Source organism: Podarcis cretensis, assembly GCF_951804945.1.
Source record: "Podarcis cretensis genome assembly, chromosome: 3".
NCBI classification, from domain to species: domain Eukaryota; kingdom Metazoa; phylum Chordata; class Lepidosauria; order Squamata; family Lacertidae; genus Podarcis; species Podarcis cretensis.
Genome location: NC_137172.1, coordinates 61,450,434 through 61,463,167, shown reverse-complemented (window position 1 = coordinate 61,463,167; position 12,734 = coordinate 61,450,434). Strand labels below are relative to the sequence as shown.

At 41.3% G+C, this 12,734-nt stretch overlaps 1 protein-coding gene across 1 annotated transcript; it reads right to left on the bottom strand.

Moving 5' to 3' along the window:
* Positions 1 to 927: 927 nt before the first annotated feature.
* On the bottom strand, positions 928 to 12,622 carry ADAT2 (adenosine deaminase tRNA specific 2). The gene is made up of 6 exons (XM_079971401.1): positions 12,492 to 12,622; positions 10,665 to 10,769; positions 6,459 to 6,609; positions 5,246 to 5,352; positions 3,391 to 3,463; positions 928 to 3,310 (listed from the first exon to the last, which is right to left on the bottom strand). Exons 1-6 carry the CDS (start codon positions 12,561 to 12,563, stop codon positions 3,270 to 3,272), a joined length of 549 nt encoding a protein of 182 aa, XP_079827527.1. The 5' UTR covers positions 12,564 to 12,622; the 3' UTR covers positions 928 to 3,269.
* Between the last annotated feature and the right edge of the window lie 112 nt (positions 12,623 to 12,734).

Here is a 12,734-nt window from a genome sequence, read left to right as displayed (position 1 = left end):
CACAAAGCAGTTCCTCCTAACTCCCCCCTCCCAAAAAAATGGAAAGTTTTGGACATGTGAAAGGGTAAAGGCACTTGTTTCAACCCAGGCAAACCATCAGCTTCTAGACATCCATGATAAATATGATAACAATTATAAAGCAGCAGAAACTGACAGTGATATCTTAATAACAAGACTGATTAAATTTCATATAGTACTGAGTCTTTGTCTTGCCCCTGCTCACCCTGTGTTTTCACAGCTCCTTTTATGGAAGAAATGCCTTTTGTCTGCCTGACCGTGTGAAGGGCTTCTACTCCTACTCAGAGTAGACATACTGAAGTCAATAGGAATGAGGGATGTCCAGTGATGGCCATCTGTGAACAGAACATATTTCAGTTGCTGCAACAGGCCTTCACCTTTATTTCTTCCCCCTATAGCCAACCATGTACCTCCAAAGTCTGCTCTAGAGGGCGGGGTTTGGTGAGGGCACAGGAGATGAAGAAGGGGACACTCACTCAAACATCATTAGATTTCACCCTGCTGCTGCAATCCTGCCCATCACAGATGGGAAACCTGTGACCCTTCAGATGTTGTTAGACTGCAACTCCCACCACCCCTGGCTATTGGCTGGGCTGCCTGGGGCTAATGGGAGTCCCAACAACTCCTGGAGGACCAGATGTTCCTGATCCCAGCTATCCATGCTTGGGAGTAAAGTTATTTTAAGTTTATTTATAGTCCCCTTTGGAGGGAGGCACAGCCCCCCCCCCCATAATCCCATTGAACTAGGCAGGAATTCCAAATAAACATTAATAGGATCGGACTTTCTCAAAATAGATCATCTGAGTAGGAATTCAAAAGCTGCTAGACACAGGTAACTAGTGTGTGGTATGGATGACAAAAGGTAATTGGAATAATAAGGATAAGCTTCTTCTTCTTGTTCTTTAAAAAAATGAACTTCAAAATCTTCTCAATTGTGTGTACGTGTGATATATAAGCAGTGGGAACCTGCAGCCAATTGCAGCTTCTAAGCCTGTGGAGACGATGGTCTACAATTTTTTATATTTTTAAAACACAGACATGATTTTTTAGTAGGAAATGAGAAATGTGTTACAAGTTGCTTGTTTCATATGAATAGAAATAATGTTTGTAGTGTTTGTGTCTCCCAAGTTTTCATTCTTCCCTTCATCAAACAGGAATGGATCCTCTCACCTGCCAACCTCACTAAACTCTAATATGTACTTAAAGCATTTATCATCAAATTATGACTGAAGACAGATTAATAAGGGAGAGGCATAAACTGTATGTTTAAGGCTGCAACCCAAAAACACATATCTGAGAGTAAATTCCATTCAACTTCCAGGTAGACATGCATAGGACTGCACTGTGAAAAGCACCTTGCATCATCCTTACCTATAACTATTAATCAAATATATTCATCACACAAATGATGTCCAAGGTGCTATGCAAGGCATAGAAGGGACATATTCTTTGTGCAGAAAACTTACCATTTAAAGTCCAAACCAGTTTGCTTATTGAAATGCTGTATTTGAAATCAGTGAGGCCTAATTCCAAGTTTAATGCTTAAGAAATGAGGTGCTAATATAGCTACCTTAACGTTACCTCCCCCCCCACCCCCAAAATGCCCTTCTGCCATGCACAATGTGAAATTATTATATGTCAATGGAAGCCAAGCATGGGAGGCAAGTGGCAGATGTATTCATTTTTATTATTTAACCATCAGGAACATACTTCATCCCTTTTCAGAATTTGTTTATCTATTTAATAGAGAAATAAAAATAGTGCAACAACTGTGGCTCTGACTTGTCTAACTATTGGAATTGTCCATAATATACAAATCTATAAGGCACTGCTTGACTGCTTCCCAGCCTGTTGAGTTGCTCAGCATGCACATTCTGCAGGAATAAGAGCTCCATGTCAAACTGCTGGGCCATTCATTATTAGAACAGCAAGGCCCTCTTCTGGATTGTAATCAGAATACGGTCAAGGAACAACCCAATAAGCACTGAAGTGCCAGCTCTAAGCTTTAGGCATTTCTTATTGCCATTTTCCTGCCTAGTTACCTTATACTAAGAAAAGTTCCTCTGGAAATCTACTTCTCAATATTCCTCTTTGACCTTTTTTTTTTTTTTTTTTTTACAAAAAAACCCCCAATAAAGCAATCTATAAAACTTATGAAAGAGAATATTCATTCAAAAAATACTGGGTATGCTAGACTTCCGTTTTCAAGGCGGTTTTCTATCACAAGCATATAAGAAAAAGAAACTGTCTGTTTGCTAACTGTAGTGGCAGCGTAACCTGAAAAAGTACACACAACCAAACATGGTCATAAACCATGGTTTGTCAACTTAGACATCATGAACAAACCATAGTCAAGCTTTCTTAATCATGAATGTCTTAATTGAGCTCAATATAAACAAGCCATTGTCTGGGATTTGCTAGCTTACCTTCAAATTCCTCCAAATTATGTATACATTGGAAACGTGCACTACGGTGATGAGGAAAGCAGCTTACTTTAAGTAATACCAACTATAAATCTGTCTAGGATACAAGGGAAAGGGCTGTAGCACATTGGAAGAGAACATATTTTATGGGGAGAAGGTCCCAATTTCATCCCCCTGTTTCCAGTCAAGTAGTCCATAGATAGACCAATGGTCTGACTCAATATGACCGCTTCATATGTCCTAGAGCTAATAAGACTGGTCCTCGTGACACTTTTCAGCATAACAGCCACTGCTCACACAGGTTTCTAGCTGCTGACGCCATGAGTGGATATGCTGGTTCTGTTCTGGCTGATGGGGCATGCAGAACTCTGAGACCACTGAATTTGTATATGTTGTTAAGTGGTTTAAATGTAAACAGAACTTGATATGTGCACTGGCCGGTATATCATCATGTGTGTGCATGGCATCAGTGGCAAGAAGTCAGCATACCTGCCAAACTAAGGACTTTTGGGATAGCTGGTCTTCCAGCTGATCAGTTCAAAATTAGTAGGGCTAAAACAGTGTCATATTAACTATTTAATTATTGGAGGATACCACTCCTTTCTATTGTTCCTTATAAAAAGCCAAACATTTTAACCAAAAGCCATATTTGACAGTTTGATTATTATCTTTCAATCAGTGATACTTTTGGACATTTTACAGAGTAACAGACATGTTTTTCTCCACCTCTCAGGACTAAATACCATAGCTGAGGGAAGGTCAATACTGGCCAGCCTTTTCAAAGACTTGTCATTCTTCCAGCTTTGCTTTACTATTCATCACAACCACTCATTTACTGCATTCCTTTCTTCGAACTTTTGATTTTGGTGCTGCCACAAGAAAAGAAAACATAAGCATTAATATTCAAAGATGCAAAAGCCAACGTAAATTAGAACAAGAGGGTACTTACCATTTGGATTTTCTTGTCTGTAGAAGGTTTTCAGCATTTCAACAGCTTCTTCAGATCGATAACCAGCTATGCACTGTAGAGATTGGAATATTTTGTTCATAAGGCCTCTCAGATTAACCAGCTTGTATCCCAAAGAGCTTATCTGACTCTTTAGTAGCATAAATAACTTCAGCAGATGTGACTTCTGATATCACTGTGTTCAACTTCCAGGGGCAAAAGAAAATCCACTGAACAACTTCATACCGGAGGTTTTTTTTAAGGCAAAGCAGTACCTTTCAATAACAAAAATGGCTTACCACTGAAGGTATCCAGTTTACACATGTAAATAGCATGTTTCCAAACCATTCTTATATGCATCTTGACTGGCTTACAGATAATAACCATAGTGTGATAGCCTGGTTTGTAGGGATAGTTTAAAATAACAGTTTCCTGGTTGGGACATTAGAAGCAACTGTGGTTTAACAAGCCTCCAAAGTAATGAGTGAAGGCATATGAGAGAAGGGAAGTGAGAGTGTGCACATACACAGGCTCTTCCCATTCCAACCAACCATGGTTTGCTGAACAGGAATCTATGAGTTTGTGCCAAGGAACTTGCCTTTGTGGATGTGTTTTTCCCATTGCTGTCAACTTTTCCCTTTTTTTAAGGGAAATTCCCTTATTCCAAATAGGATTCCTCGCAAGAAAAGGGAAAAGTTGACAGCTATGGTTTTTCCCCTAGCAGCAAAATGTCCTTGACCTATCAAAATAATTTAATTATGTTGCAACTTTTTCCACTCACAAATCTTTCCGTTATCATTTATTTCTTGACATGTGTGAGTGAAAGTGACAGTGCTTACACACATACACAAAACAGGATGCTTTCAATGAATGCCCTAATTTAAACAGTATGCACGCACATGGTGGAATAATTTATACGCAGCCATTAATTGCAATTGTTTGAGAATGGAAATCAAATTTCTTAAATGCAAGACATTTCTTCTCACATAGTTGCCATGATGTAGAGATAGTGTCATCACTATGCTAAATATCAGGGTAAATAAAGTGCCCTTTTTTCTCTTTTAAACAAAATTACAACCAATTCTGGTCCTATAATGGTTTCCAACTATTCTGATAAAACTTCATCCATATAAAGTGTATTATTTATTAAGTTTACAACTTGCTCTTTGTTTTTAAAGGGAGGATACATAAGATTTATTGTGGTCTTCCATACATGGACTACTCAGATCCACTTATGTCACCAATGCTGTACAATTAAGTGTTCCCTAACCATTCACTGAATCCATTTTTATTGCAGCTAATTTTACAATTTATGGTTTGCATTCCCTCACACCTCAAACAAGGATGAATTATAATCTCTATAAAATAAAAGAGCCCTGAAGATGCTATATTATGGAAAAACACTCCAGCCTGCTATTTCTGTTTGGGGGTGGGGGTGGGTGGGAAGAGAGTGGCTGCTCTAGATCCTAAAGCTATTTGCAGTCTCTCTGAATGTTGATTCAGCACCAAACTATCACTGGAGAAATGCTGACACAATGGTGCTAAGGATTAATTTCAGTGGTAGTTTCAGAATTAAAGTACTGACAACAATGCACCTTTAGAATAATTTCTCTCTGGATAAGGTTGTACCATCAACATGCACTTGGTTCTTCTACACCAGTGGTGGCCAAACTTGGCCCTCCAGCTGTTTCGGGACTACAATTCCCATCATCCCTGACCACTGCTCCTGTTAGCTAGTGATGATGGAAGTTGTAGTCCATAAACAGATGGAGGGCCAAGTTTGGCCACTACTGTCTACACACTTTCAATTTTTTTTGTTATTTTTTAAAAACACACACATCCATGACAAGTATTTCACCTGGAATGGTTCCCCTGTGTCCGTTAAGCTGGCAGAAGAGATGTTCAAAACCGAACCACAGCCTCCGAATCGTTCATTTTGGCAGCCATATACAACCAGTGGGATTTATATATGTAAGTTAAGAAAAGAAGGAGTATAGAATAGAATTACCCTCATTTAATAGGCTATATAGTTGTGCTGGTCTCAAACCCATGCCTCCCTCCTTTCTCACATATGCTATAAACTCCTCTTTTCCACAGACACACTACTGCCTGGTCATATCTCTGGGCAAAACTTCCCCCACTCAATTCAACTCCTTTGCTGCTAATTCACTGTTCCCCTCTGCCCACAATCTGAGAGCAATAACTACCACTATTGTATCCTTTCCAAATTTCCTAACCTAGGCTTGCCATATGGCGGGAAAATTCCTGACATGTCCTGGTTTTCGGGTGTAAAAACTGTGTTGGGGGAATTGCCAAAATGTCAGGGGAAACCCAGATGTATGGCAATGTGATGGGGGGGGGAGCAGTGGAAACAGCTCCAAAAGCTTAAAGTCACTATGGGGGGGGGAGGTTTCCCCCCAAAAAAGCTCAACAATGTGGATTTGTTTCCAAAATAGCAAAACAATTTTGGGGTCCTCAAGAGCAAACCAGCTGGGTGGGCAGGTTATGCTTGCTCAACAACTTTGCGGGTGTCAGGAATTTTACTTATTGAAATACAGCAACCCTATCCTAACCCAGAGCAGAGGTGGCGCAATACACTTTGGCCCCTGAGGCACAAGCACCACCCAGGGAAGGTAATAATTATAAACTAAGTCGTGATAACCCCAAAGATTGCCACCTGATGCAAGCTGCCTCACCCTGCTTCATTGTGGCATTGGCTACACCCGGCACCCAGTCCTTGCTTAGACTCACCCACACAAATACTTGCTAAATTAAACTTCTTCTCCTTAGGTGCAGAACCTGGGGAAAAACAGAGGGACATAGCAATGCACTCTGCTTGTTGGCTTTCCTTGGATCTGGTTCAGTACAGTAGGAAACAGATGCTGGACCAGTTACATCTTTGAACTTGTCCAGCACAGCTCTCCTTACGCCCATCATGTCTGCACAAACAAATCTCCTTAATCCCAATGACACAGGCCTCATGTCAACATAGAGCTGCCCTCTGTTACCTTGTTAGCAACTGATATGTGAGATGAAATTAACATACAAATGGATAATTCTCCAAAGGATACTCATCATTCGCAGAGCAGCTGCACACATTATACAGGGCTCTACAGTGACATATAGCACTGTGTTCGCAAATACTTCCTTGGGTTCCTTCTTGTTCTGACGACACCAGTCCATGACCTGATCAATTGCTACCATTTCTGCATGGCGAGTAGCCTGTGGGGATACAGGGAAATAACATCAGTATTTACACCAAATAGTAATGTATCAATCTGAATGGATGGATTCCTGCTATTTTTAGTAGGAAGGCAATAGGGTAGGATCTTCAGTGCTGCCAAAGCTTAACCACTAAAACCATATAAAAGATGGTCATAATAACTGCAGAAATTTCATTTCAAAGCGGTAAATTTCCTCTTGTAAAATAGAAAAGCAGAGTATGTTGTTGGCACTTTATTGAAAGGTTCTTCCTTATCAAAATCTGCTATAAAGGGAAAATGCACAATATATCTGTTTCTCTTTATCCTTGGTTAACAAATGTTATGTTAATAAGCTTTTCCATTATTGAAAACATCCCAGTTTTTACCCAGATTTCCATTTATGCAAGGACAGAGAGGTCAGACAGAAAGTGGCCAGTTGGGGGAAAATGCTAAGCTACAGGCAAAATGCTTTCCTTACTTGTCAAGATATCAACATCCTTATTTTGTATCTAACTCAGTCTATGAATAAATATGAGGGAGGCGATGAGACCTACTAGTCATAAGAGCTCAAAGGATACCACAGAAGACACCCTCCCTCTTTCAACAGCTTTAGGCGTGTTCACATATTCCATCTACAGTCACTTTCAATTAGGAGCATTTGAAAATGCTCCTAGGCTCAATAGAATGTCAGTATTGTTCACAGGCAGACCAAATACCTCCATTTCATTCATTTATTTACATTTTGATATTCTTTACCCTGATCATAAGCTGGCAAGGCTTACATAAAAATTCATTTAAAATAGGAACAACAAGAAGACACACACCGTGATGAAACAGGATTCAAAAATCAAGAATTAAAAGATTTGGGAAGATAAAAAGAGCAGACTCGATGTCTATGGGGAAAACACTTCAGTGCTCGGAGGCTACAACCGTTGATCTGGCTTCACCTCCAATGGCAGTGGGACCAGAGAACAGGCTCTGAGGATCATCGTCATACTTGAACAGATTCACGTAGGAGAAGGCACCCAAGATTCAAAGTCATCTCAGCCTTTAGAGACTAAAACCAGCCCAAAGAAATAGAGCAGTTATTTCAAGGCTGGCAAGTTATGATCTGGATGTCAGTTCTCACTTAGCAGTCTAGCCACTGCATAATGAACTTACTGTTATGTCCATTCCTCAAACACAACCCCATGTACAAAACATTATACTTGCCTGAATAGGATATTAACAAGAGCATGGATAGGAACTGCAGTTGGTGCACTAGCCCAAATGCTTTAATACACCATTTAGCGACAAAACAGAACACATATTTTGATAAGAGATGTTTTAAGCTATTTAAGGCTGCTTGGCTTATGATAAATGAAGCCTATATATTTCATTGAATTCCACTTCTTTACCACTCTGTTGCTGTTAAGATAGCGATCAAAGACAGGAAGCAAATTAATCATTGGGTAGATTAATTACTGTTCTGACTTAATTTGTTAAAGTTTTATGAACATTGTTTTAAATCCCTTCAGGTAGACTGTTTCCCTTGCAATAACTTATTCCACAAATGATTTCAGATCAAAGTCAAGATCGAAAAATAAATAACTGATAACAAATACATACCAAACAGAATTATTAGTATCTTCTGCATTTGTCTGTAAACCAATGTTATAAGACAGTTTTGCAAATGAATTTATATTTTAGCCAGGCTTCTGAAAGATCAGGACCAGCAGACACCATGAACAGTGTCAAGCACTCCAGGAAATGTTCAGCCACCTTCTTTGTCCCAGAGCTGACACTATCATGATGATGATGATGATGATGATGATGAAAATTTGTTTACTGACCATCCGAAGATTTCAGGCCAGTTCACAGCATCCCTACACACCTAATAGCCCTCTCAGTTCTTGTACTTCCCTTTTATGAATCCAGTCATGATCCACATTTTGGAGGGGAGATTTGCTATCACAGCATAGCTTTTCCCCTCCCAATCTCCACCTTGTGAGGACTCAGATGGAACCCATTCTTGTGAATGAATTTGCCACACACATCTTATTCTTTAGCCCCTCCAGCTACACTGATAGCCTCCAATGGTGGGAATGGGCAACTACTTCACTACTGCAGGAACTAAGGTGGAACTTAAGATATATACGCATTTGAAACTATTCTTATCATCATGCTAGTCCTATAAAACAAAGGACAGACTGTCAGACTAGGAGTGTTAATGTGTTAGGATACTGGTTTAAATGCACCGTGATTTCATGCTGTACCACACTAGTTACTTCTTATTAGAATGATCTTGTTATTTTTCTATAAATTAACTCTTTTTGGAACAATTATGTGTGAGAGCATATTTGTGGGTATAGGACAAGTTAAGCACCTATTCGGCGCAGTGCACAATCATCTCTACACAAAATATCTTATTTCTCAGGCGGTGGACAGACATAGGAACTCTCCCCCACACATGTAACTGTTTGATCATATTAGTCCTACATATCTTGGGCACAGTTTATTTGAAATACTGCATCCTAATATGCATGCTATGTGGTGATCTTGCCATCATAACAATGCAGTTAGATCATCCAAGGAAGTGTACTTTCATGAGTCTCCCTGCCATCCAAGATACAGTGGTACCTTGGGTTAAGTACTTAATTCATTCTGGAGGTCCGTTCTTAACCTGAAACTGTTCTTAACCTGAAGCACCACTTTAGCTAATGGGGCCTCCTGCTGCCGCTGCACCGCCGGAGCACGATTTCTGTTCTAATCCTGAAGCAAAGTTCTTAACCTGAGGTAATATTTCTGGGTTAGCGTATGTAACCTGAAGCATATGTAACCCGAGGTACCACTGTAATATTGTTACACTGTTACCTTGATGCTTTGAATTTTGCCCTTGATTGTGAGCAACTCAGAGAGCTCTGTTAGGTTTGCTGTGCTATGTAATATATGCATACTCAAATGACCAAACTGGATGCTAGAGGTTATCGATGAAACATCTTCAAGGACAAACCAGGTGGGTGGGCAGGTTATGCTTGCAAGTGAGGTTTAGTGTGCCAGATAACTGTTACAGCCAAAAAGAACAAACAATGCACGTTCAAACAGAAACAGAAGCATGAAGGAGGGAAAACAAGAGCAGGCAAGGAAGCTGCCAGAGGGAAAAACATGCTGGTAATATTTGCTCCATCTCCTGCCAGACAATTCAGAAGGGTCAGCTCAGAGAAGTATTGGCTGCACTATCTGAACAGTGAACTCCCCCAGCTGCAGATTAAAACAAGTCTATTATGCTGTTCAACATACAATCCAGCTCAGGATCACTTCTCACATTTTGTACTCGGGCACAGATACCAGAGCTTAAAAAACCCCACACAGCTACAACAAAAACATGCATGCATTTTGTGAATGGAATACTGACAGTAAACTGCAACTTTTCTTGGCAAACATTTATAAAAATAAGATGAAAAACACATCAACTTTTGATCAGAAAATCTTTGAGATTGTTAACAAAGTTAAAATGTTTTTTAAAAAAATAAATAAACACCACTGTATCAGCTTTAGCTGTGTCCTGAAAATATTTCAGCGAAAAGCTGCTGCTTTTAAGAATTATACTATTTTTTTAAAAAAAAGTTTTAATTAAAATGCAGTTGCATTAATATGCAGAAAGGCCGGATACAGTTACGATAAAAACACAGAAGCTGAAACAACAAATCAAAGGACCAAAAGTAATGAAAATGAATTCTCACCAGCATTCAGAAATCAGTGCTATGCCAAATGCCTTGTAGAAAAGGAATGTTGTCATGGCCCTTCTGAATTACAGTAGGAAGGGTTCCAGGTGATATTTCTCCTATTGGAAGATGTTCAAGAGTTGCAGAGAACTACTGAAAACACAGTGCTTTACACACCTAATTTCCAGAAAGAAGGAGCACAAACATGCAAATATTCCAGAGACAGCAGTGTACATATGCCACTCAGAAGTTACACAAGATGCATGTTTTTGGACTGCAAAAATGATTACAATCATACCAACTTAAGGAGTTTTTACCCGCATATGCAGTGCAGTGATTTACATTAGCTTAATTCAGTTAAATAACTTACATTTTTAGTTTCATTAACTTCATTCTTTCCCTTTCCTATGATCTCATTATTGTAGACCATGAGGCAACCAACAGGTACTTCACCACTTTCTAGTGCTTCTTTAGCCTATCAGACACAAAATGAATAAACAAGAGCAGCTTTATCACGATTATATACACCAAGGCAAAGTACATTGCGTTCCAAATCCTCCCACCCCACAAGCCAGCATTAAGAAAGCAGCCAATTCCAATATATTCTTACCCAAGGATTACTCTCAAGAGTAAGGGTGGAAATTAATCTGTTCCCCACTTTTCATATAATAACCAAAGGCAGCCATGTTAGAACACAATAAAAATTCAAAAACCCACATTAGGGCAATATCTGGCCAACTGCAATAATATCACAAATTTGAGTGCATGCTTTCAAGTTGTCCTGAACTTTTCATCATGCTAGATGTTAAATGATGCCAAAATGCAGGAGAGGGAGGAGAAGAAGAGAACTATATTTTGCTACCCCTTATCTAGCAAAATATAGTTCTCTTCTTCTCTTCCCTTATCTTCCTGCCAACCTAGCAGTTTGATAGCACGTCAAAATGCAAGTAGATAAATCTGGCAGGAAGGTAAATTGCATTTCCGTGTGCTGCTCTGGTTTGCCAGAAGCGGCTTAGTCATGCTGGCTACATGACCCGGAAGCTGTACGCCGGCTCCCTCGGCCAATATTGCGAGATGAGCGCCACAATCCCAGAGTCGGCCACGACTGGACCTAATGGTCAGCGGTCCCTTTACCTTTACCCCTTATCTACATCTATCCTCAGAATGAGCTCAGGCTTGTTAGAGAAGTTACAAACAAACAAACAAACAAACAAACAAATGCTTCTTTGGCTATGTTTGAAACAATAGGAAGAACAAGCAAGTAGTAGGTCATCTGCATGGAGATGGGAGAAATGCTGTTGGATGACACAAGAGAAGTCGGAACTGCTCAACAAACTACAGTACTTTGCCTCTGTCTTAACCCAAATGGAATGAAGGTCCATCCTGGTGATAACATAATAGACGATGCAGGGAGGATGTTGAAGGCCAAGATAGGAAGGGGGGGGGAGGTGGTAAGGTAATACCTAGCTAGTGTAAATGAATTCAAACCTTTGGAGCTTGTGAGCTGCACCCAAGGGTACTAAAGGAAAGACACGCTTCCTTTATCCATACATGTCTGAGAGAATCAGCACTGACAAGGGGTTTACGGGCTTCCCCTAGGCCTAGGGGTATTGTGAAGACTGGATGCTGTACTGAGTGTCCTTGGTGGGCCTTTGGCCTAATCCAGCTCCTACACCCTTAAAGGTAAAGGTACCCCTGCCCGTACGGGCCAGTCTTGACAGACTCTGGGGTTGTGCGCCCATCTCACTTAAGAGGCCAGGGGCCAGCACTGTCCGGAGACACTTCCGGGTCACGTGGCCAGCGTGACATCGCTGCTCTGGCCAGAGCCAGAGCCAGAGCCAGAGCCGCACACGGAAACGCCGTTTACCTTCCCGCTGGTAAGCGGTCCCTATTTATCTACTTGCACCCAGAGGTGCTTTCGAACTGCTAGGTTGGCAGGCGCTGGGACCGAGCAGCGGGAGCGCACCCCGCTGCAGGGATTCGAACCGCCGACCTTTCGATCGGCAAGCCCTAGGCGCTGAGGCTTTAACCCACAGCGCCACCTGCGTCCCATCCTACACCCTTAGATGACAACAAAACTGCCTAGGCGTTTAACGCGCCATGAGACTCGTTTTTGCTTCGACGAGCATCCCAGGCACAAGACTCACGCGACCGTCCTTTTATGCATCCCCTCCGCTCCCCACCCTCACTCACTCACCATATTTACAGCGAGGTCCATCCAGGCCTCCCTTTCCCCTGCGGCCACCGCTCGCCCCTTCTCCGCTTCCATCTCTCTATAGAGGCGAGCAGGGCCGCCGCCGACACTACAGCCCCGGAACGGAGAGTACGGAGCCGATGTTTCGGGGGGGATCGGGATCTAGACGGACCGCGCAGAGGTGGGGGACTAGAATGCAGGTAGGAGGCGGAGCGGCAGCAGCCGCTGCCTTCGCTTTGCGTGGCC

Bases quoted from the DNA above. Each gene is read 5' to 3' on its own strand.
- ADAT2 (XM_079971401.1), bottom strand. From the start codon at position 12,563: ATGGAAGCGGAGAAGGGGCGAGCGGTGGCCGCAGGGGAAAGGGAGGCC. The intron at 6,610-10,664 runs GTAAGTTATTTA...GTATCCCCACAG, and splicing joins AAGTTAATGAAACTAAAAAT to GCTACTCGCCATGCAGAAAT. The intron at 5,353-6,458 runs GTATCCTTTGGA...ACTTACATATAT, and splicing joins AGCTGCTCTGCGAATGATGA to AAATCCCACTGGTTGTATAT.